General features: G+C 48.4%; 1 protein-coding gene across 3 annotated transcripts in view; it reads right to left on the bottom strand.

The window, feature by feature from the left end:
* Positions 1-26,199, bottom strand: part of LOC147124728 (protein ENTREP2-like) — a 132,310-nt gene that overhangs the window by 74,977 nt on the left and 31,134 nt on the right. For all 3 annotated transcript variants that reach the window (XM_085992264.1, XM_085992247.1, XM_085992256.1), the window contains one exon: positions 17,938-17,994. In XM_085992264.1, coding sequence (XP_085848390.1) covers positions 17,938-17,994 — 57 coding nt within the window. The remainder of the gene's footprint in view (positions 1-17,937; positions 17,995-26,199) is intronic.

The raw sequence follows: 26,199 nt of genomic DNA, 5'->3' as shown, positions 1-26,199 counted from the left end.
TGTGTCGATTGGGCTTATACTCACTAGAGTTTAGAAGATTGAGAGGGGATCTCATCAAAACCTATAAAATTCTGTCAGACCTGGACAGACTAGATGCAGGAAGGATGTTTATGATGGCCGGGGAGTCCAGAACCAGGGGTCATAGTCTAAGGATAAGGGGTAAGCCATTTAGGACTGAAATGAGGAGGAATTTCTTCACCCAGAGAGTGGTGAACCTGTGGAATTCTCTGCTACAGAGGGCGTTGGAGGCCAGTTCATTAAATATATGCAAAAAAGAGTTGGATATATTTCTTAAGGCTAAAGGGATCAAGGGATATGGGGAGAAGGCAGGGACAGGGTACTGAATTTGGATGATCAGCCATGATCTCATTGAATGGCGGAGCAGGCTCGAAGGGCCGAATGGCCTACTCCTGCTCCTATCTTCTATGTTTCTATGTCGATGTTTCTATGTGCTCGTTGACCTACATTGGCTCCCAGTCCAGCAATGCCTCAAATTTAAAATTCTCTTCCTTGTTTATAAACCCCTCCATGGCCTCACCCCTCCCTATCTCTGTAACCTCCTCCAGCCCTACAACCCTCCAAGATCTCTGTACTGTGCCAATTCTGGCCTCTTACAGGTCCCCGGTTTTAATCACTCTACCATTGGTGGCCGTGCCTTCAGCTGCCAAGGCCCGAAGCTCTGGAATTCCCTCCCTAAACCTCTCCGCCTCTCACTCCTCTTTTAAGACGCTCCTTAAAACCTCTCTCTTTGACCAAGCTTTTAGCCACCTGTCCTAATATCTCCTTATGTGGTTCGGTGTCAAATTTTGTCTGATAATCATTCCCGTGAAGCACCTTGGGACGTTTTACTATGTTAAAGGTGTTATATAAATACAAGATGTTGTTATAAGAAAGCTGTGAATTGTCAGAATTTGAAAAGCAGTTTGGATTCGCTTTGAAGACTGAGTCTCACCGACACCATCAGGGTAGTTTTTACAAATCAAACAAAGGCTTATTGCTCACTAGAACATCCTTTAGGCCTTTTATTGCATTTCTGTTGTTTTTTAAAATGTCTACATTTCCACTTGATGAGCTGTTCTCTGAAAATGCCATCAGAGAGACTGGCTGGGAAGTGTTAATTAGTCTGGCTGTGTGAAGAGCCTGAATTTATTTCAGCACAATCAGTAATCTTGTGTGCTTCAGTAATCGCCCATTTTTAGATCTCTAACCTAATTCTACTGCCTCGCATTGATGGCTCAGTAGGGAATAATGTTGCCGCCCGAACTATGACCTGCACTCCCTGCAAATACAAGCTCCCACTAGAAGCACTGGATCATGGAATTAAAGAAAGACTTGCATATATAAATTGCCTTTCATGACATCCCAAAGCACTTTACAGTCAATGAAGTACTTTTGAAGTGTAGTCACTGTTGTAATGTGGGGAAACGCGGCAGCTAATTTATGCACAGCAAGCTCCCACGAATAAGCAATGAGGTAATGACCAGATAACCTGTTTTAGGAACATAAACTGAAAATGCTAGAAATACTCATCTGCATATACCTATCCTGCTGAGTATTTCCAGTATCTTCTGTTTATATTTCAGATTTCCAGCATCCGCTGTATTTTGCCTTTTGTAATCTGTTTTAGTGATGTTGGTTGAGGGACACCGGGGAAAACTCCCCTGCTCTTCTTTGAAATAGTGCCATGGGATTTTTTTACATCCACCTGAAAAGGACAGCTGGGGCCTCGGTTTAACGTCTCATCCGAAAGACAGCACCCCCCCCGACAGTGCAGCACTCCCTCAGCACTGCACTGGGAGTGTCAGCCTAGATTTTATGCTCAAGTCTCTGGAGTGGGACTTAAACCCTCAACCGTCTAACTCAGAGGCAAGAGTGCTACCCGCTGAGCCATGGCTGACACCCTCTAGTAATGCTTGACGATGTCACCAGAATTTACTGCTTAATGATTTAAAAAAATAAAGGAAATGGGGCAGAAAACAAAAGGAGGTGAAATATTCTATTTGCTAATTTTCTCCCCTTCCCTCCTGAAAGCACGGATTGACGTTGAGGTGGAGTTCCATAGGTGTCCAAGTGTAGGAGCCTAGACAATAAGTTATCACCAGGTTGTCTGACCATGGGTGGTGTCACAGTGGAGCCTGATTCCATCCCACACCTGATTTCCACACCTGTTGCAGCAGGGGTTACTTGGGTAAGGATCAGGAGGAGGACCTCTGATGACTGCAATGCTGCCCCTGACTGTAGTGAGCTGACTCGGGAGCCTTGCCTGGTGATCGGAATTATTTTCGAACTGATCCGATTTGTAAAAGGAGGCCTTGGTGACGACACTGTCACTTTAACACATTGGATACATACTCCACTCTTTACTATTCTATCTAATCAGTCCCAGGGAACTCTTGCTGATCAAACTGTGCACGTTTTTGGTTTCCATATTACAAAAAGGATATAGAAGCACTTGAGAAAGTGCAAAGAAAATGCTATACAAGGATGATACCAGAACTGAGAGGCTATACTTATCAGGAAAGGCTGAGGCTGGGGCTCTTTTCTCTAGAAAAGAGAAGGCGGAGGGATGATCACATAGAGGGCTTTATAATTATGATGAAGGGGTTTGATAGGGTAGACAAAGAGAAGATGTTTCCACTTGTGGAGGAGTCCAGAACTAGGGGCCATAAATATAAGACAGTCACTAATAAATCCAATAGGGAATTCAGGAGGAACTTCTTTACCCAGAGAGTGGTGAGAATGTGGAACTCGCTACCACAGGGAGTGGTTGAAGCGAATTGCATAAATACATTTAAGGGGAAGCTATATAAGCACATGAGGGAGAAAGGAATAGACGGATATGTTGATAGGGTGAGATGAAGTAGGGTATGAGGAGGCTCATGTGCAGCATAAACACCGGCACAGACCAGTTGGGCTGAATGGCCTGTTTCTGTGCTGTAATATTCTATGTAATTCTGTCCAGGTACTTTCTCTTGGCCCGTATCATATGAGGTTGTGGCCTGTCTCACAGCCTCTCATCAACCAAAGGACTGCTGTGGAGCTGTTTCTTATCAGCCACTTTAGACTGATAGATAGCATGGCACTGTCAGTCTGCACAATGGTAGATCCTAATCTTCTCCTGCAGTTAATATTTTCTTTTGAGACCGGCACTGAGAGCGCTTGTGTATCTGCACACACACTAAACAATAGCTTTTTATTTTAAAAATGCATTTTTGGGATGTGGGTGTCGCTGGTAAGGCCAGCATTTATTGTCCCTCCCTAGTTCCCCCGAGAAGGTGGGCCTTCTTCTTGAACCTCTGTAGTCTGTCTGATGAAGGTATTCTCACAGCGACGATAAAGGAACGGCGATATATTTCCAAGTCAGGATGGTGTGTGTGACTTGGAGGGGACCTTGGAGGTGGTGGTGTCCTCATGCGTCTGCTGCTCTTGTCCTTCTAGCTGTTGGAGGTCGCGGGTTTGGGAAGTGCTGTCGAAGAAGCCATGGTGAGTTGCTGCAGCGCATCTTGTAGATGATACACACTGCAGCCACGATGGAGCGAGAGGGTGTTTCAGGTGGTGGATGGGCTGCCGATTCTCATCCTTGTTTTCAATTCCCTCCAAGGCCTTGCCCCTCCCTATCTCTGTAATCTCATCCAGCTCCACAACCCCCTTGAGATCTCTGCGCTCCTCCAATTCTGGTCTCTTAAGCATCCCCGATATTAATCACTCCACCATTGGCAGCCGTGCCTTCAGCTGCCTGGGCCCTAAGCTCTGGAATTCCCTCCCTAAACCTCTCCACCTCTCTACCTCTCTCTCCTCCTTTAAGACGCTCCGTAAAACCTACCTCTTTGACCAAGCTTTTGGCCAACTGTCCTAATATCTCATGTGGCTCGGTGTCAAGTTTTGTTTGATAATCGCTCCTGTGAAGCGCCTTGGGACGTTTTACTACATTAAAGGTGCTGTATAAATGCAGGTTGTTGTTGTTGTTGTTGTAGCCAATGCCGTCTCAGGGTGCAGATATCCCTGTACTTTCACATCAATGCAAAGCGATTTCGGGTGCGAATCAACACAAAAATGGCAGTATAATGAGATCACTGAGCACACTGAAGTAAAAGGCTGTCACACACCAGTTTAAGTTTGTAAAGAGTGGAGTGAAAATCCAGCCTTAGAATGCTCCTCTAATAGTTACACAGAGATACTTAGTTCTCCTTGAGATTATCAGCGGGAATCAAGAGAAGACCGTTTACACATAACTGTTTCATGTTTTGTAAGCTGTAAATTCAATAATACCATTAATTTTGGAAAGATTATATACATTTTTCTTTATAATGCTTGCTGAATTATATACACAAGAGTAGACAGCTGCTGGGGCTTGGAGGAAAAGCCTAGCCTTCTTTCCATAAGCTCGATCATGTAAACCTTTTTTAAAAATCACCCAAAGTTCGACAAACATTAAAAATGAAACTTCATAATACTGTATCAAGCTTGACCAACGGTGCTCCACAGATGACAGTTCAATGGTTAAAGCAACACAAAGACCACAGCAGTGCACAAGAGTGTTTGATCTTCATTGAAACATAGAAACATAGAAGATAGGAGCAGGAGTAGGCCACTCGGCCCCTCGAGCCTGCTCCGCCATTCAATGAGATCATGGCTGATCATCCAAATTCAGTGCCCTGTTCCTGCCTTCTCTCCATATCCCTTGATCCCTTTAGCCTTAAGAAATATATCCAACTCCTTCTTGAATATATTTAATGAATTGTCCTCCAGTGCCTTCTGTGGTAGAGAATTCCACAGGTTCACCACTCTCTGGGTGAAGAAATTCCTCCTCATCTCTGTCCTAAATGGCTTACCCCTTATCCTTAGACTGTGACCCCTGCTTCTGGACTCCCCGACCATCGGGAACATCCTTCCAGCATCTAGTCTGTCCAGTCCTGTTAGAATTTTATAAGTTTCGATGAGATCCCCTCTCATTCTTCTAAACTCCAGCGAGTACAAGCCCAATCGACCCAATCTCTCCTCATACGTCATTCCTGCCATCCCAGGTATCAGCCTGGTGAATCTTCGTTGCACTCCTTCCATGGCAAGAACATCCTTCCTCAGATAAGGCGACCAAAACTGCACACAATACTCCACATGTGGTCTCACCAAGGCCCTGTACAACTGCAGCAAGACATCCTTGTTCCTGTACTCAAACCCTCTCGTTACGAAGGCCAACATACCATTTGCCGTCTTAACTGCCTGCTGCACCTGCATGCTTACTTTCAGCGACTGGTGCACAAGGACGCCCAGGTCTCGTTGCACTTCCCCTTCTCCCAATCTATTGCCATTCAGATAATAATCTGCCTTCTTGTTTTTGACACCAAAGTGGATAACCTCGCATTTATCCAAGTTAGATTGCATCTGCCATGCTTCTGCCCAATCACCCAACCTGTCCAGATCATACTGGAGTTTATCGGTATCCTCCTCACAGCACACACGCCCACCCAGCTTTGTGTCATCTGCAAACTTGGAGATATTACATCCAGTTCCCTCATCCAGATCATTAATATATATTGTGAATAGCTGGGGTCCAAGGACCGATCCCTGCGGTACCCCACTAGTCACTGCCTGCCACTCGGAAAAAGACCCGTTTATTCCAACTCTTTGCTTTCTGTCTGCCAACCAGTTCTCTATCCAAGTCAATACCTTACCCCCAATCCCATGTGCCTTCATTTTACACGCTAATCTCTTATGCGGGGCCTTATCGAAAGCCTTTTGAAAATCCAAATACACCACATCCACTGGTTCTCCCTTATCTATTTTACCAGTTACATCCTCAAAAAATTCCAGTAGATTAGTCAAGCACGATTTACCTTTTGTAAATCCATGTTGACTTTGTCTGATCCGGTCACTTTTTTCCAAGTGCTCTGCTATTACATCCTTTATAATGGACTCTAGCATTTTCCCCACTACCGATGTCAGCTTCCCCGTTTTCTCTCTACCACTCTTTTTGAACAGTGGGGTAACATTAGCTACCCGCCAATCCATGGGTACTGTTCCAGAGTCTATCGAATGCTGGAAGATGACCAGCAATGCATCTACTATTTCTAGGGCCACTTCCTTAAGTACCCTAGGATGTAGATTATCAGGCCTTGGGGATTTGTCGGCCCTCAATCCCATCAATTTCCCTAACACCATTTCCCTACAAATACTGATTTCTATCAGTTCCTCCCTGTCATTAGACCCTATGTTCCCCGACATCTTTGGGAGGTTATTTGTGTCCTCCTTTGTGAAGACAGAACCAAAGTATGTATTTAATTGGTCAGCCATTTCTTTGTTCCCCATTATAAATTCCCCTGATTCTGACTGCAAGGGACCTACGCTTGGCTTCACCAATCTTTTTCTCTTCACATATCTATAAAAGCTTTTACAGTCAGTTTTTATGTTCCCTGAAAGCTTACTCTCATATTCTATTTTCCCCCTCTTAATTAATCCCTTTGTCCTCCTTTGTTGAATCCTAAACTGCTCCCAATCCTCAGGTTTACTGCTTTTTCTGGCCAATTTATATGTCCTCTCCTTGGATCTTATGCTATCCCTAATTTCCCTTGTTAGCCACGGTTGAGTCACCTTTTTTGTTTTATTTTTATGCCAAATTGGGATGAACAAATTCTGTCTATACTTACCAATAAGACATTTAAATCCCATTGCTAACCATATATCTACCCCGTTCTCATCAAAGGAATTTCCCTCAATTTAATGTTAGTGCCTTTAGCTACAAGGCTTTTCCACATTAATTAAAACTGTAAATCCCAGGTGAACAGTAAAGATCTATAGGACAGGGTATCACCAACTTTGAAAAGGGTGGGATAAAAGGCAAGGAAAATGGAGAAGCAATGGTTAGGTGATGCCGATTGGATTTTAAAAGTCAAGAGATGGTAAGGGAAACAGCCTAGACCTCTCCTAAACTGCAGGAAATGTAATTTCTTCTAATCTACCGAGGCTTGTTAAATTTGTACACATATCCTTTTGGATTGTTAATTTGATAGATTAAGTAAGCGGGCAAAACTGTGGCAGATGGAGTTCAATGTGGGGCGGTGTGAGGTCATGCAATTTGGACCCAAGGTAGATAGATCAGAGTATTTTCTAAATAGCGAGAAGCCAGGAACTGTGGAGCAGAGAGATTCCGGGGTCCAAGTACAGAAATCACTAAAAGCTAGTGGGCAGGTACAAAAAACAGGGTGCATAGACTAGGCTTGTATTCCCTCCAGTATAGAAGATTAATGGGTGATCTAATTGAGGGGTACATAAGAACATAAGAAGTAAGAGCAGGTAGATAGAGAAAAAATTATTCTTCTGGTGGGGGAGTCCAGAACAAGGGGCATAACCTTAAAATTAGAGCTGGGCCGTTCAGGGGTGATGTCAGGAAAACTTCTTTACACAAAGGGTGGTGGAAATCTGGAACTCTCTCCCCATAAGCTGTTGAGGCTGAGGGTCAATTGAAAATTTCAAAACTGAGATCGATAGATTTTTGTTAGGCAAGGGTATTAAGGGTTACGGAACCACAGCAGGTAAATGGAGCTAAGATTAAGATCAGCCATGGTCTAATTGAATGGGGGAAGAGGCTCGAGGGGCTGAATGGCCTCCCCCTGTTACTATGTGCTAATGTACATTGCCCATGCCTGCTCCCGATTCTTTACTACAATTCAATATTTTTTTACCTTTTCACAATTTAGCCCCACCATCATCCTGTGCCCTTCGTGTCAGAGCCTGAGAGAGCAGCTGGGAAGGGGGGACTGAGGCAACCCCTGAGGCACGGAGTTTCTGGCAGGAGCCAAACAAGATGGCCATAGTCTTGCCAATGTTGAGCTGGAGAAAAGTGCCAACTTATCCAGGACCTGGACATCTCAATAGGCAGATAGCACGGCAGGCAAACATGGAGTCAGGAAGAGTGACAAGAGGGATCTAGTTGGCAGCCATCGGCACACGTGTTGAAGCTAACACCATATTTGCAGATGATGTCACTGAAGGCAAAATGCAGATCAGGAAATGGAGGTAGAGTTGCCAACCCTCCAGGATTATCCTGCAGTCTCCAGGAATTAAACATAGAAAAATAGAAGATAGGAGCAGGATTAGGCCATTCGGTCCCTCGAGCCTGCTCCGCCATTTAATGAGATCATGACTGATCATCCAAATTCAGTACCCTGTCCCTGCTTTCTCCCCATATCCCTTCATCACATTAGCTTTAAGAAATATATTTAACTCCTTCTTGAATATATTTAATGAATTGGCCTCCACTGCCTTCTGTGGTAGAGAATTCCATAGGTTCACCACTCGCTGGGTGAAGAAATTCCTCCTCATCTCTGTCCTAAATGGCTTACCCCTTATCCTTAGACTGTGACCCCTGGTTCTGGACTCCCCCGCCATCGGGAACATCCTTCCTACATCTAGTCTGTCTAGTCCTGTTAGAATTTTATAAGTTTCAATGAGATCCCCCTCTCATTTTCCTGAACTCCAGCGAATATAAGCCCAATCGACCCAATCTTTCCTCATACGTCATTCCTGCCATCCCAGGTATCAGTCTGGTGAATCTTCTCTGCACTCCTTCCATGGCAAGAACATCCTTTCTCAGATAAGGCGACCAAAACTGCACACAATACTCAAGGTGGGGTCTCACCAAGGCCCTGCACAACTGCAGCAAGACATCCTTGCTCCTGTACTCGAATCCTCTTGCTATGAAGGCCAACATACCATTTGCCTTCTTAACCGCCTGCTGCACCTGCATGCTTACCTTTAGCAAAGGGTGCACAAGGACATCCAGGTCTCGTTGCACTTCCCCTTCTCCCAATCTATTGTCGTTCAGATAATAGTCTGCCTTCCTGTTTTTGCCACCAAAGTGGATAACCTCGCATTTATCCACATTACACTGCATCTGCCATGCATCTGCCCAATCACCCAACCTGTCCAAATCATACTGGAGTTTCTCGGCATCCTCCTCACAGCACACACGCCCACCCAGCTTTGTGTCATCTGCAAACTTGGAGATATTACATCTAGTTCCCTCATCTAGATCATTAATATATATTGTGAATAGCTGGGGTCCTAGCACTGATCACTGCGGTACCCCACTAGTCACTGCCTGCCACTCGGAAAAAGACCCGTTTATTCCAACTCTTTGCTTCCTGTCTGCCAACCAGTTCTCTATCCAAGTCAGTACCTTACCCCCAATCCCATGTGCTTTAACTTTGCACGCTAATCTCTTATGTGGGACCTTATCGAAAGCCTTCTGAAAGTCCAAATACACCACATCCACTGGTTCTCCCTTATCTATTCTACCAGTTACATCCTCAAAAAATTCCAGTAGATTACTCAAGCACGATTTACCTTTTGTAAATCCATGTTGACTTTGTCCGATCCTGTCACTGTTTTCCAAGTGCTCTGCTATTACATCTTTTATAATGGACTCTAGCATTTTCCCCACTACCGATGTCAGGCTTACTGGTCTATAATTCCCCGTTTTCTCTCTACCACCTTTTTTAAATAGTGGGGTTACATTAGCTACCCTCCAATCCATGGGAACTGTGCCCGAGTCTATAGAATTTTGGAAGATGACCAGTAATGCATCTACTATTTCTAGGGCCACTTCCTTAAGTACCCTAGGATGTAGATTATCAGGCCCTGGGGAATTATCAGCCTTCAATCCCATCAATTTCCCTAACCCCATTTCCCTACAAACACTGATTTCATTCAGTTCCTCCCCTTCATCAGACCCTATGTTCCCCGACATCTCCGGGAGGTTATTTGTGTCCTCCTTTGTGAAGACAGAACCAAAGTATGTATTTAATTGGTCAGCCATTTCTTTGTTCCCCATTATAAATTCCCCTGATTCTGACTGCAAGGGACCTACACTTGACTTCACCAATCTTTTTCTCTTCACATACCTATAGAAGCTTTTACAGTCAGTTTTTATGTTCCCTGAAAACTTACTCTCATATTCTATTTCCCCCCTCTTAATTAATCCCTTTGTCCTCCTTCGCTGAATCCTAAACTTCTCCCAATCCTCAGATTTGCTGCTTTTTCTGGCCAATTTATATGTCCTCTCCTTGGATCTTATGCTATCCCTAATTTCCCTTGTTAGCCACGGTTGAGTCACCTTTTTTGTTTTATTTTTATGCCAAACAGGGATGAACAAATTCCGTAGTTCATCCATGCGATAATTAAATGTTTGCCATTGCCTATCCACCGTCAACCCTTTAAATAACGTTCCCCAATCCATCCTAGCCAACCCGCGCTCCATACCATCATAGTTTCCTTTATTTAAATTCAGGACCCTAGTCTCTGAGTCAACTACTTCACTCTCCATCCTAATGAAGAATTCTATTATATTATGATCGCTCCTCCCCAAGGGGCCTCGCACAACAAGAATGTTAATTAATCCTTTCTCATTACATAATACCAAGTCTAAGATGGCCTGATTTCTAGTCGGTTCCTCGACATATTGGTCCAGGAAACCATCCCATATACTCTAGAAATTCCTCCTCCACAGTATTGTTACTTATTTGGTTAGCCCAAGCTATATGTAGATTAAAGTCACCCATGATAACTGCTGTGCCCTTATTGCATGCGTCTCTAATTTCCCGTTTAATGCCATCCCCAACCTCAGCATTACTGTTTGGGGGTCTGTATACAACTCCCACTAACGTTTTCTGCCCCTTGGTATTTCTCAGCTCTACCCATACAGATCCAATATCGTCAGAGCTAATATCCTTCCTTACTATTGTGTTAATTTCCTCTTTAACCAGCAATGCTACCCCACCTCCTTTTCCTTTTTGCCTGTCCTTCCTGAATATTGAATACCCCTGGATGTTGAATTCCCAGCCTTGGTCACCCTGGAGCCATGTCTCCGTAATCCCAATTATATCATATCCGTTTACAGTTATTTGCCCAGCTAATTCATCCACCTTATTACGAATGCTCCTCGCATTAAGACACAAAGCCTTCAGGCTTGTTCTTTTAACACTCTTAGTCCTTTTAGAATTATTATTTACTGTGGCTCTGCTTGATTTACACCCTTGATTTCTCTGCCTTCCACTTTTGCTTTGCTCCTTCCTGTCTTTTGTTTCTATCCTTGCTTCCCTTTCTTCTGTCTCCCTGCACAGGTTCCCAAACCCTGCCATTTTAGTTTAAACATTAATCTGCTGCGAGCAACCATAAGAACATTTGTGTGTTTTTTTTTCCATTTTCTTTGAACACTTTTGTTGATTAGTTAAAAAAATATTGGAAATATAGAGACTGTTTGACTGGGAGGTCATGTGATAAAACCTCCAGGAAAACATCCAACCAAAGTTGGCAACCCTAAATGGAGAGGCTGGATGTTAAGAGCTTGTGGGTAGCTGGAGGTGGCTTTGGGCATAGAAACCGTTGGAGCAGATGGGCTGACTACGTGGGAACAGGTCGGACTGGAAACATTTGGACACAGCACACAGAGGAAATTCCACCCCCCCCCCAAAACCACCCCACCCAATTTAGCCAGTTATATTGGACAACCTATGCCAGCTTTCACTAAAATTAGACTGCCTCAGATTTTTCAGATATCTTAGACCTCATTAAAAAAAAATTACAAGAATTTTTTTTGGTCACAGAAATAACCCAACACATGGTATCTACTTTACATGTGTCTGAAATGCACTGAACCTTTTTTTGTCATCTTGCAGCGTTACTATTGCTGTTTATTAAAAGTGGTCAAAAGCAAGGAATAGCAGCAGAATATTGGTAATTCTTAGTTGCTGGTATCTCGATTGCTTAGAGAGTTGTTGTTCTGAAATGAAACCAATTACAAACCTCTCAGGACCAGCCATTGCCATCCCCACCACAGGGTTGTCATCCCCATTGCTATTCCGCAAAATAATATTTCTGCCCACCTATATTGGTAAAGGCTCCACCATAGGCATGCAGGATGTGTGCCTGTTTGAGGCTCCCTTTGTTGATAGGGTGAGATGAAGAGGGGTGGGAGGAGGCTCGTGTGGAGCATAAATTCCGCATGGACCATTGGGCTGATGGCCTGTTTCCGTGCTGTACACTCTATGTAATTAGATATGTTGCGCATAATGTATTAGCAGTTCTCTCCAGACGTTAAAATACACTGATCTGTGTATCTTATGACAACAATTTGCATTTATATAGCACCTTTAATGTAGTAAAAACGTCACAAGGTGCTTCACAGGAGCGTTATCAGAAAAGATTTGACACCGAGTCACATAAGGAGATGTTAGGACACGTGACAAAAAGCTTGGTCAAAGAGGTAGGTTTTAAGGAGCATCTTAAAAGAAGAGAGGTGGCGAGGCGGAGAGATTTAGGGAGGGAATTTCAGAGCTTAGGGCCTAGGCAGCTGAAAACACAGTGATCTGTGTACCTTATTATAACAATAACTTGTATTTATATAATGCCTTTAATGTAGTAATAACATCCCAAGGCGCTTCACAGGAGCGATTATCAGACAAAAATGAAAAAATTATACTGTGGCGGAGCCACCAAGGGTCTCAGAACAATTAGTAATAATCCCTTTAACTACAGTGTAGTGCAGCCGCGGACTGCACCTTTAAACTGCCTGTTAACTGTACTGTATTGTGTTTTCCTGCACTCCACGTGATGACGTCATGACGCCGATCACGTGGCCACCAGTGGCGCGAAGAACGCGGTGACGTCATGACGTCAGCTTCCAGAATCTTCCAGTAGTCGTCGAGTGCCCAGCAAGCTGATTAGACCTGTGTACCGTTTCTCCTGTAGTTTCCCTGTTAGCTTCGTTGTTCATTAAAACCTGTTAATTTGATTCATCGCGTCGAATACCTTATTCAGATAGGAACCTCCGTTCCTACATTGGTGACCCTGATCTCGTCGGACAACTTTCGTCGAGGATGAACACGAACGCCGTCGCCCTTAAACTGCCGCAGTTCTGGGAACAGCAGCCAGCAGCATGGTTTTTCCAGGCAGAAGCACAGTTCGCTCTCCGGGAGGTCACAGCGGATTCGACCCGTTATTATTATGTGGTTGCTGCTCTCGACAGTGCCACGGCCTCGCGGGTCGTCAGCATCCTTGGAAGCCCACCGGAGGAGGGCAAGTACGAAGTGCTTAAAGCCCGTTTGCTACAGGTATTTGATCTTAATAAGTCGGAGCGGGCACGCAAGCTTATTTCCATGCCCGGCCTTGGGGACTCAAAACCGTCAGAGCTGATGAGTCAAATGCTCACGCTGCTGGGCGCGGAACCCCAATGTTTTTTATTCCGTGAGCTTTTCCTCTGCCAGCTACCCGAACCGGTTCAGGCAGCCTTGGCCAACACTGCCATCACAGACGGTGCTGAACTCGCTGCAGAGGCAGACAAGATATTTACTGTTACTCAGCAATGTTGTGCAACCACGAGGCGCCTTTCCCCCACGCGAGCAAAGCCCAGCCCTCCCCCAGCAGGATGGTGTGCGTACCACGCCCGTTTTGGCGCCAAAGCTCGATGCTGCCGGCCTCCTTGCAGTTTCCCCTCAGGAAAAAAAAAAACTCCAACAAGCCCGCGTCCTCCCGGACAGACAACAAGGTCTGAAAAGCACGGCAAGTTAGCTATGGCGGCGGGCTCAGCGGGCAAACTCATTAACGTTACGGATTCCGTTACGGGCCGACGATTCCTGTGCGACACTGGTTCACAGTGCAGCATCCTGCCAGCTTCAAAGCTGGACCTACTATCCGGTGGCCAGGGGCCTTCCCTCGTGGCAATAAACGGCGCTGCCATGCGTACGTTCGGTAAACGGACGGTAAACTTAACCTTCGCCGGTCAGCATTTTGTCTGCGACTTTATTACAGCTAAGGTCTCACAGGCCATCCTGGGGGCAGATTTTTTCTGTGCCAACGGTCTGCTGGTCGACGTCCAACACTGCCGACTCATTAATGCGTCCACTTTCCACGCAGTGCCCTGCCACCGCAGCACCGCCGTGTCCTGGTCGGTGGCCTGTGCGGTTCTGTCGCAAGACGGGTTTACGCGCCTGCTCGGCGAATTCCCGGAGCTCACCAGGCCTACTTTTTCGGCTGCAGGCACACGGCACGGGTTGGAGCACCATATCTCCACGACCGGAGCACCCGTTTACGCTCAGGCGCGGCGATTAGAAGCCGGCAAGCTGGCAGCCGCAAAGGCTGAGTTCCAGACCATGGAGCGCCTCGGGATCATCCGGCGTTCGGACAGCCCTTGGTCCTCCCCACTGCATATAGTACCCAAACCAGGCGGCGGATGGCGACCTTGTGGGGATTACAGACGCTTAAACGACGCCACGACACCGGACAGGTATCCTATTCCCCACATCCAAGATTTTTCGGCACATCTGGCTGGCAACTCTATATTTTCTAAAGTGGATCTCGTTCGTGGATATCACCAAGTTCCGGTGCACCCTCCAGACGTCCCCAAAACGGCAGTCATCACTCCGTTCGGCCTTTTTGAGTTCCTCCGCATGCCATTCGGTCTGTAAAACGCAGCTCAAGCATTCCAGCGGTTGATGGATTCTGTCTTACGGGGCCTGCCCTTCATTTTTGTATATTTGGACGACATCCTAATAGCCAGCAAGGATACGACAGCTCACATGGCCCATTTACGTACACTTTTCGCCTGGCTCAGCCAACACGGCCTTATTGTCAATCCGGCCAAATGCACGTTTGGAGTATCCAGTATTGATTTCCTGGGACACAAGATTACCCCAGAAGGCACCGTCCCGCTAGCCACCAAGGTAGAGGCAGTTACCGCATTCCCGCAGCCTCACACAGTCAAACCCCTGCAAGAGTTCTTGGGGATGGTAAATTTTTATCATCGTTTCGTCCCCAAGGCGGCCCGGTTAATGCAACCTCTGTACGAAGCACTAAAAGGAAAGTCGGGCAAGGATGTTCTCACTTGGACACCGCAAATGGACCAGGCGTTCCGCGATACCAAGGCGGCGTTGGCGGATGCAACTATGCTAGCACACCCACTCCCGGGAGCGACTGTTGCCCTCACTACGGATGCCTCCGACTACGCCATCGGAGCAGTTCAAGAGCAGTGGGTCGACGGGAGTTGGCAGCCGTTAGCCTTTTTCAGCCGCCAACTGCGCAAGAACGAGCGAAAGTATAGCACTTTTGACAGAGAGTTGCTAGCCCTGTTTTTGGCCATCCGGCATTTCCGTTTCCTTCTAGAAGGCCATCCGTTCACTGCATTCGTGGACCACAAGCCGCTCACCTTCGCCATGGCCAAAACGGCGGAACCTTGGTCAGCTCGGTAGCAGCGCCACCTCACGTTTATATCCGAATTCACAACGGATTTGCGGCACGTGTCAGGCAAGGATAATCTCGTGGCAGATTGCCTTTCCCGGGTTCCAGTCCAGGCAGTCCACCTGGGCATCGATTTCGTCGGACTGGCAGAGGATCAACTGGCAGACCCAGAGGTACAAGCGTTTAGGACCACGCCTTCCAGTTGGCAGGTTGCAGACGTGCCGTTTCAAGCGGCAGGAACCACGCTCTTGTGCGACACATCCATGGGAGTGCCCCGGCCCATTGTGCCGGTTGAATGGCACAAGAAAGTATTCCAGGCAATCCACGGGTTATCTCACCCAGGGATGCGGGCTTCTCAACGGCTAATGTCCCGCAAATTTGTTTGGAAAGGCATGCATTTGGACGTCCGGGACTGGACAAACAATTGCGTCGATTGTCAAAAATCCAAAGTCCACCGTCACGTCAAGGCTCCGGTGGCCAACTTCCCGGTGCCTGAGCGCCGCTTCGACCACGTTCACGTGGATTTAGTAGGTCCCCTTCCTGGGTCACGTGGATTCACACACCTCCTGACGGTGGTAGACCGGACCACCAGGTGGACAGAGGTGATTCCCTTGGCCACTACCACCGCAGCAGACGTCGCCAGGGCATTTCTCTCGTCGTGGGTGGCTCGGTTCAGAGTGCCATCGGACATCTCCTCGGACCGCGATCCGCAATTCACATCAGAGCTGTGGAACGCAGTGGCACAAGACCTGGGTACCAAGCTGCACCGTGCCACCACGTACCATCCGCAGGCGAATGGTCTGTGCGAAAGTTTCCATCGGTCTCTCAAAGCGTCCCTCCGTGCCAGCTTGAGGGTCCCAACTAGGTGGACAGGCTCCCATGGGTGATGCTGGGCCTCTGGACAGCCCCAAAGGAGGATCTTCAGTCTTCATCGGCTGAGCTGGTTTATGGCCAGACACTCAGAGTGCCAGGTGACTTTCTCCCTCCACACACCGAACCATGGTCTGCAGCTCAACAGCTCCTGCTACATCAGGAGGCGGCTAGAAATTTCCTGCCCATTCCAACCTCGCAGCATGACCTGCAGAGGCCTCACGTCCCGACAGAGCTCATGAGTTCGGACTATGTCTTTATTAGACAGGACGGTCACAGAGACCCGCTCAAGCCGCCGTATACCAGACCTTTTCGTGTCATCTCATCAGGGGAAAAGTTTTTCACAGTCGAAGTCGGTGGAAAGTCCGATACCATCTCTATCGACCGGCTCAAACCAGCCCACCTAGATCGGAGTGAGCCTGTCGTGGCTGCCCAACCGCCTCGCCGCGGCCGACTGCTGTTGGCCGCCAGACCAGCCGTGCACCAGCCCACCGTCGAACAGCCCGATTCGGCCTCAGACGCGCCTGCACCTCTGACTACCGTTTCTGTCTCGCCCGTGACGCCGCTTCTGCCGCAATCCGGCACTGGTTCTTCCACTAACGCCCCGTTTCCACTGCCTGAGTTTCGTCGCCGTTCGGCCAGGATCATTAAACCTCCTACTCGGTTGACAATGTCCGTTAAAGTGGATTCTGGGGGGGCGCCTGTGGCGGAGCCACCAAGGGTCTCAGAACAATTAGTAATAATCCCTTTAACTACAGTGTAGTGCAGCCGCGGACTGCACCTTTAAACTGCCTGTTAACTGTACTGTATTGTGTTTTCCTGCACTCCACGTGACGACATCATGACGCCGATCACGTGGCCACCAGTGGCGCGAAGAACGCGATGACGTCATGACGTCAGCTTCCAGAATCTTCCAGTAGTCGTCGAGTGCCCAGCAAGCTGATTAGACCTGTGTACCGTTTCTCCTGTAGTTTCCCTGTTAACTTCGTTGTTCATTAAAACCTGTTGATTTGATTCATCGAGTCGAATACCTTATTCAGATAGGAACCTCCGTTCCTACAATACACTATTAATTGCAACAATGGATCGTGCTCCTCACGGAAAAGACTTAAAGGACTGAATCAGTACGGAATACGCTGAAGGATGAATCGATCCTCAGAGGAAGAGATGTATCCGTCTAAATGCACACACCTGACCAACTCCAGTCATGTGCAGAACACAAGTCTTCAAGTGAGATACTTTAAGATGCTTAGTGAGCAAGTGAGAACTCAAGTGAGTTCTTTGATGAAGTAACAGAGCGAGTGGATGAGGGTAGTGTGTTTGATGTTGTGTGTATGAACTTTCAAAAGACGTTTGATGAAGTAGCACATAACAGACACATAGCAAAACTGAAGCCCATGGGCGGTGGCTGCATGGATACGGAATTGGCTGAGGGACAGAAAACAGAGAGGAATGGTGAACGGTTGTTTATCAGACAGGGAAAATTTGCAGGGCTGTGGGGTGAGATGAGGAGAAATTTTTTGATGCAGCGAGTTATGATGTTCTGGAATGCGCTGCCTGAAAGGGCAGTGGAAGCAGATTCAATACTAACTTTCAAAAGGGAATTGGATGAATACCTGAAGGGGAAATATTTGCAGAGCGACGGTGAAAGAGGGGGGAGTGGGACTAATTGGACTGCTCTTTCAAAGAGCCGGCACAGGCACGATGGGCCAAATGGCCTCCTTCTGTGCTGTATTATTCTATGATTCTATGCTGTGGATATCTTGCTCATTCAGCACATGGCTTGTGTGGAGAACATAAACTGAAAACATTTGAGAGAGAGAATCAAAGTGCGCCTACCAGAAGCAGCATTGGCCTTTTCCATGTTGTTAACCCCAGGATGCCTGAAAGGATCACCTGTAAATAAGAAAAAAATCCCAAGTCACGGTGTCGCTCTCAGGTTCAGACGCGCCAGAAAATACAAACAACGTCAGAAAACAAACTCAATCAGTTTACGCATATTGCAGGAAACCCCCACTAGATAACCTGAGCAAATTTACAATCTGTAAAAGCCAGGCCACAAAGGCAACCTGGTAAAGGAGACCGATGAACACTAATGTAACTTGTTAATGGGGGATAAAACAAAATGGTTATTTATAAACTGGGATTGGTCTCTTTAGAGCAGAGAAGTTTAAGGGGATATTTAATCGAGGTGTTCAAAATCATGAAGGGTTTTGATAGAGTAGATAAGGAGAAACTGTTTCCACTGGCAGAAGGGTCGGTAACCAGAGGACACAGATTAAAGTGATTGGTAAAAGAACCAGAGGGGAGGTGAGGAAATGTATTTTACGCTGCGCGTTGTTATGACTTGGAACGCACTGCCTAAAAGGGTTGTGGAAGCAGATTCGATATTAACTTTCAAAAGGGAATTGAAAAGAAAAGAAAAACCTGCATTTCTATAGCGCCTTTCACAACCTCAGGATGTCCCAAAGCGCTTTACAGTCAATGAAGTATTTTTGAAGTGTAGTCACTGTTATAATTTAGGAAACGCGGCAGCCAATAATCTGTTTTTAGTGATGTTGGTTGAGGGATAAATATTGGCCAGGACACCGGGGAGAACTCCCCTGCTCTTCCCTAAAACAGTGCCATGGGATCTTTTATGTCCACCTGAGAGAGCAAACGGGGCTTCGGTTTTAACGTCTCATCTGAAAGACGGCACCTCCGACAGCGCAGCACACCCTCAGTTCTGCACTGGGAGTATCAGCCTAGGTTTATGTGCTCAAGTCCCTGGAGTGGGACTTGAACCCACAACCTTCTGACTCAGAGGCAAGAGTGCTACCCACTGAGCGGTCACATAAATTGGATAATTAATTGAAGGGGAAAAATTCGCAGGACTATGGGGAAAGAACTAGGAGAGTGTAACTAATTGGATAGCTCTTTCAGCGAGCCGGCACAGGCACGATGGGCCGAATGGCCTCCTTCTGTGCTGTATCATTCTATGATTCTGGTCATCTGGGTGCACCTGTAATCGGTTATGGGGGAATCTATCCTGTTTTTAGGAATATAGGTTACTATGGATACCAGAGTACAAATGTAAATTGCTAATGGAGACTAAAGCTTGTTGATTGGTTACAATGCACCACAGCGTGGTTCTCAAACTGTGGAGGACATCCCACTAGTTGCACTGAGGCTATTCAGCTGGTATATAGCAAAAGAAAAAAAATAATTCAACAAGGGCCTAGAAATTCATTGTAGCCACTTTTGGGGCGGTAAAGTCGGGCGGCCGCTAAAGTTTGCGCCCGGCGCAAAATCGAGGCCACTTCTCCGATATTCATTAGCTTCGCCCTAAGAGTTTGCTCGAGCGCTAAAACTGGCGCTGCACGCCTCTCTTTAGGCGCTAAGCCGGAGGTGCTGAGCGAGAGCGCCGAGGCCGGGCGCAGCGCAGGTGCGGCCATCTCGTGATTGACAGCAGACACCCTGGCGCCGGCCAGCTCTTAAGGGGGAAGGGTCGACTTGGTCTGCTGCCACGCCCTGGATAGTGGAGCCCTCCAGCTAGGCCTGAACACTGCTGCTGGACCCAAATAGCGCCTGAAGCCATGCAGAAGGCCCGTGAACGAGCGCAGCGCTTCTCAGAGCTTGATCTGAGTGTGCTGGTTGGTGCTGTGGAGAAGAGGCGCCATATTTTGTACCCGGACAATGGCAGGAAGGCGCCGGGCCGCGTCTATCGGAGAGCCTGGAGGCATGTCGCCAGCAAGGTGTCAGCCAACAGCGAGGTCCCCAGGAGCGGTGTCCAATGCCGCAAAAAGTTTAATGACCTCACTCGGATTGTCAGGGTGAGTACCCTTTCCAGTGTCCTCCTCATCCTTGCATGTGCACCTCACATTATGGGCAAAGGGACCTGAAAGCCCTAATGGCCAGCCCTCATGCAGCAGCTATGGGACAGGCATGAACATCAATTGCACATTCTGCACTTAACACACTGGCCAAGCTATTCCACCATGGGAGGCAGTGCACACAAGATCAGGGCTACACACTGGCCAGGCTATTCCACCATGGGAGGCAGTGCACACAAGATCAGGGCGACACACTGGCCAAGCTATTCCACCATGGGAGGCAGTGCACACAACATCAGGGCTACACACTGTACTTAGAGGCCGTCCTTTCTCTTGCAGGCCAAGCTGGCCAATAATAAGAAGAGCCGGACTGCGACCGGGGGAGGCCGACCCCAGATCCAGCCGCTCACCGAGCTGCAACATCGCGTGGAGCGCATCATGGGTGCCCGGGTGATTGGCCCCGTTGCATGTGGAGATGCCGACCTTGTTCTGGGCACCAATGGTAAGGACATCACCTTTTGGACCTCCCTCGTCCCACTTGCGCATCAGATCTACATCCTTTGCCACTGTCCGACCAATGCGCTGAATGCCACCACTCATGCATCCCTCGCTGACGCCCTCTCCTCACTCTAAAGCTACTCTTATGCCTTCCTGCTTTCAGATGGTGAGGAGGAGGTCCCTGAACTTGCCAGTGACAGCCCCTCAGAAGAGGAGGAGGAGGAGGAGCAAGAGGAAGGCGGCCCATCAGGGGAACCCTCAGCCGTGGCAACCCATGCGAGTGTAGGGGACACGTCTTCCCTGGAGGGGAGCGTGGCAGAAGTGTCGGAGGGGAGGGGAGCTCATGGGACCTGCGGCCTGCAGAAACGCGGGAGGGGGGTGGAAGCTCAGCGGCCTTCTCCCCAGAGGGGGGAAGGGTCGGAGGGGAGTCCAATTGCTGGGCCCAGCGGCGTCCAGCAAAGCAGGAAGGGTCGGCCAGCTCGGCGGCCTTCTCCCCAGAGGGGGGAAGGGTCGGAGGGGAGTCCAATTGCTGGGCCCAGCGGCGTCCAGCAACGCAGGAAGGGTCGGCCAGCTCGGCGGCCTTCTCCCCAGAGGGAGAGTCCGGCCTCCAGTCCGGAGATGGTCTTCGCCGAGGAGATGGGACGCCTCGAGGACTTGTCCGCGGACTCGGAGCGCCGGCACACGGAGCTCATGGGGGTAGTGGCACGGTTGCCTGAGGCCATCGAGTCCCTCTCTCGGAGTGTGACCGACGTCGGGGCCTCACAGGCCATCAGTTTGGCGGAATTCGGGGCAGAGCAGGCAGCGAGTCAGGCGGCATTCGGGGCAGATCTGGCAGCGAGTCGGGCGGCATTCGGGGCAGCTCAGGTAGCGAGTGGGCAGCTGATCAGTGGTGCCGTGCAGTCACTGGGTGCTCTGCTGAGGTCACTGAACAGGGCAACACGGGCACTCACTGCTGCCACACTCGCTGTGTCAGCCAGGCATCGCCAGGGCACCCGGCGCGCTGCAGCAGCACAGCGGTCTGTCCCTCGGCAGATTGGTGCGCATGCTGCAGTGCTGGCCCGGGCGAGTGCCAGTGTCTCAGGCGACCAGCGAGCGCCTGCCATCCGCCAGCTTGCCCCCATTCCTCCAGCCGCCACTGCCACTCCCCCAGTGGAGCTGCCAGGAGCTGCTGCAGCGACTGATGCTGGCCAGCCACAGCTGCAGCATTCAACAGCCGCCCGCTCGACGGCCAGACCTCGACTAGGCCGACCCCCAAGGGCATCTGCCGTCACGACATGTGCCCCTCAGGAGCCTGCCCCCAGCCTTGTAGCAGCCAATGGCCTTACTTTGAGGAGCAGCAGCAAGGCGGGCAGGGGCCACACAAAGATGGCCAAGGCATCGCCCTAGCGGGCCAAAAAGTCGAATGTGTGGCCAGTTGTGTTTGTTTTTTGAGGCCGAGAATTGGATGTTTGTTTTTTGAGGCCGAGAATTGGATGTTTGTTTTTTGAGGCCGAGAATTGGATGTTTGTTTTTTGAAGGCCGAGAATTGGATGTTTGTTTTTTGAAGGCCGAGAATTGGATGTTTGTTTTTTGAAGGCCAAGGATGTGATGTTTGTTTTTTACGAAGGCCGAGGATGACGGCCATTTTAGTTGCACTGTTTTGTTAATCCTCTCCAGGTTGTGGGAGCGAGTAATGTGTTTGAGTGTTTTTTGGGGGTTTCGTCTGTTTTTGGTTTTCGTGTGGGAAGGGCCCTGAGTTTGTACAATAAAGCATTTTATTTATTAACATTGTCCGTGTTTGATCTTTGAAGTGTTTGTTGCCTTAACCGGCTGAGGGCTTGCGGAGCGGCTGCAATCATGTTCTTTCATTGGCACAAGCCATTCCCTGACAGGGGGCCTAGAAGTGACGTTCAATAAGCCGCCGACGGGCGGCCCTTGGACCTTCTGCCTCCCTCCTGGGCTGGTACTCCTCGTCCTCCTCCTCCTCATGCTCCTCCTGCTCCTCCTCCTGAGGTGGTGGTCCAACGTGAGGTGGCAGTGCCTGAGTCCTGCGGATAGCCAGGTTGTGCAGCATGCAGCAAACGACGACGAATTGGGAGACTCGCTCCTGCGAATACTGGAGGGCTCCCCCGGAGCGATCGAGACAGCGGAACCGTTGCTTGAGGACGCCGATTGTTTGTTCTATGATGTTCCTAGTCGCTTGATGGCTCTCGTTGTATGCCTCTTCAGCAGGGGTCGTGGGCGCGCGGAGCAGGGTCATGAGCCAGGTACACAAAGGATAGCCTTTGTCTCCGATAAGCCATCCTCTTGGGTGAGGCTGTGCCTGGAACATGTCAGCCACAGTTGTCTGTCGCAGGATAAAGGCATCGTGGCTGCTGCCTGGAAAGCGGGCATTGACAGCTAGGATGCGCTGCCTGTGGTCACACACCAGCTGTTCGTTGAGGGAATGGTAGCCCTTCCGGTTGCGGTAATCCTCGGCATGCTCCAGAGGTGCCCGCAAAGCCACATGCGTGCAGTCAATGGCGCCCTGCACCATGGGGAAGCCCGCTATTCTTGCAAATCCCACTGCACGCTGCTGCTGCTTGTCCAGGGTCATGGGGAAGGAGATAAATTGATGTCTCCTTCTGAAAAGGGCATCGGTCACCTGGCGGATGCAGCAATGCACGGCGAACTGGGAGATGTTAGCGATGTCCCCAGCAGTGGATTGGAAGGAGCCGGTGGCATAGAAGTTGAGAGCCACCGTCACCTTCACTGCCACCGACAGAGACGTCCTGCGCATCAGCTGTGGCTGCAGATCTCTGTGAAGCAGCTGGCAGATGTCTGCAACCACCTCCCTTCTGAATCGCAGCCTCCTAACACACTTCGCGGCAGACATGGTCAGATAGGAGGACTGCTGGCGGTATACCCTGGGTGGGTAAGGCCTCAGTTGGCGACGCCTGTTGCCCCCTCTGCATCTAGCCAGGGCTGCCACTCTCTCACGGCGTCTGTAAGCCCTTCTGGCATAAGGCTGAAAGTCAGCGTTGGCACCCAATGCAGCCCCCATTATATGCTGGCAAACACTGAGCTCTCAATGAAGGCAAAGATAATTGCTAAGCTCTGGCCTGAGCCAAAAATACCTGTCCTAGTGTTGGGCCAAAGCAGTAAGCTCTCCTCCTTGGTCTCTCTCCAAAAAACCGTTGCACAAGAGTGAATGCTGCAAAATGGCTGGCCTTTATAGTGCAGGGTAAGTGCCCTTTAATTAGCGCTCCCCGCGGCCCGCCTCGGCTGTGTACCGTTCCACTTCACAGTCGTTAGGGCCGCCCGGCGCACAATGGGCCGGCGCGAGTGAAGTTCCGGTTCGGGGCGCACAAAGGGCGTTGCACTAGGAAATGACGTCATGATCTGCGCGCGCAGCAGGGCGCGCGCTAAGACTTTGCGCCGGCGCTAAATGTGTACTGAAGTTGGGGCGAGGCGCAGATCGCGCTGCGCCCGGGCGCTAAGCGCCTAGCGCTCGAGATCTACTCCTCCTAAGGCGCTAACGGCTGGCGTGCCCAACTGAATTTATAGGCCAAGATCTTTTCAAATTTGTAGAATTAAATTACAATTAGGCACCGGAAAAGTGTTACCAAGTCCTGAAACCATTGTTCACACTGCAACTTATATTTATCTTTAAATTAAAAGGTGAGAAATTAGTCAAGACATCGACAAGCCATTTGAATGATCTCGCTACGAGATCTTCCAGTCGGTTCACACTGCAGCTCTGTCGGGACTGAAGTTGCCAGTATTCTGGGCTACAATGGGAGTTGATGCGACACTGTCCACTTTCTGCTTATCAGACCAACGTCACGGAAAGGAGCTGGTGGCCATTCACTCGTTGCAGCATCAGCACGTTAACTTTTCCCAACTGCCTACATTCATGTTTTGGCACAGCACATGTTGATTCTGTGTACATCAGTCCCATCAGCATGACCTGGGAGCAGAGAACGACAAAACATCTGCAGCACAGAAACAGGCCATTCGGCCCGACAGGTGTTTATGCTCTACACAAGCCTCCTCACACCCCTACTTCATCTCACCCCCATCAGCATACCCTTATATTCCTTTCTCCCTCATGTAAAGACATTTCTCCTGAATTTCCTCTTGGATTTATTAGTGACTATCTTATATTTATGACCTCTGTTTTCAGCTTTCCACTGCCTAGACCCTAAACTCTGGAATTCCCTCCCTAATCCTCTCCGCCTCTCTACCTCCTTTAAGACGCTTCTTAAAACCTGCCACTTTCATCTGTTCTAATATCTCCTTATTGTGGCTCGGTGTCAAATTTTGTCTGATAACGCTCCTGTGAAGCGCCTTGGGACGTTTTACTATGTTAAAGGCGCTATATAAATACAAGTTGTTGTTGTTAGTTTTGGTCTCCTCCACAAGTGGAAACATCTTCTCTACGTCTACCCGATCAAACCCTTTCATTATTTTAAAGACCTCTATCAGGTCACTCCTCAACCTTCTCTTTTCCAGAGTAAAGATCCCCAGCTTCTTCTGGTATCATCCTTGTGGAGCATTTTCTTTGCACTTTCGCCAGTGCTTCTATATCCTTTTTGTAATGTGGATACCAAAAACGTGCACAGTCCTGATAGTTGTATCCTTTCAGTTCTGGTATTCCACAGCTAATGTTCACAAATGTGCAGCTTCCAGCGAGGGGCTAGGTCCATACATAGAACTTGCATAGACATTTACAGCACAGAAACAGGCCATTTGGCCCAACTGGTCTATGCTGGTGTTTGTGCTCCCAACCTTCTTCATCTCACCCTATCCGCATATCACTCTAGAATATGCCAAGACAAATGGCAAGAAAAAACTGGAATTAAAAGGATAGCATATCCTGGAGTGGAATGGGAGGGGAGGGAGGAAACACAAACGTTACACTTGCAGGATTTCCATCCCATATTCATATTTGTGAGAGGAATCCCCACAGTTGGGAGCATTCTAAAGAGTTTTACGGTAGTATAAACACAATCTAGAAGTGACACTAGAATCTGTTTTTGCCAGTCCCTAGGCCACAGGGAATGGCCACTGTGCAGATATTACCTACTACCCCTTGCACCTGCATGGTTAGCTACAAATGCCTGATTTCTACTGCCCTTTGCAACCTGCAGATTCTTGGAATTCAATCCAGTGATGGTGGGAGTGAGCTGTCCCAGCTCAGAGAAGTTCCCTTATCTAATCAATGATGTGTTCAACATGTCATTAATTAGACATGGGATTTTTTTCATGTTAATGAAAAATTCTCAGAAATAATCTATATTATTTTGGAAACCATTGTTTTTTTTGCTTTGAAATCTGAACTTTATACCAAACTAGTCCAGCTGTTATCAGGTCAGTAAAAGATTGTTGGTAAATTAGGGCAATCTGAGGACAGATAAAATAGTCCAATTGCCCCCTAACGTCAGGAGCAGTCCAGTTACAGTATACAAAGAGTTAACTGCTGAGACCCAATTTTCATCGCTCCACCATTGGCAGCCATGCCTTCAGCTGCCTAGGCCCTAAGCTTTGGAATTCCCTCCCTAAACCTCTCCACCGCTCTCTCCTCCTTTAAGACGCTCCTTAAAACCTACCTCTCAGAACAAGCTTTTGGTCACCTGTCCTAATATTTTCTTATACAGCTCGGTGTCAAATTTTGTTTGATAACATTCCTGTGAAGGACCTTGAGATGTTTTACTATGTTAAAAATGGAGTTGCAGTCAAAGATCAGCCATGATCTTATCAAATGGTGGAGCAGGCTCAAGGGGCCATGTGGCCTACTCCTGCTCCTATTTCTTATGTTCTTATGGAGGCC

The sequence above is a fragment of the Somniosus microcephalus genome, chromosome 1 (genome assembly GCF_052327205.1).
Source record: "Somniosus microcephalus isolate GS21.2 chromosome 1, FLI_Smic_1.0, whole genome shotgun sequence".
Taxonomy (NCBI): domain Eukaryota; kingdom Metazoa; phylum Chordata; class Chondrichthyes; order Squaliformes; family Somniosidae; genus Somniosus; species Somniosus microcephalus.
Note: the sequence above shows the minus strand (reverse complement) of the source record. Positions and strands in the feature narration are given on the sequence as shown.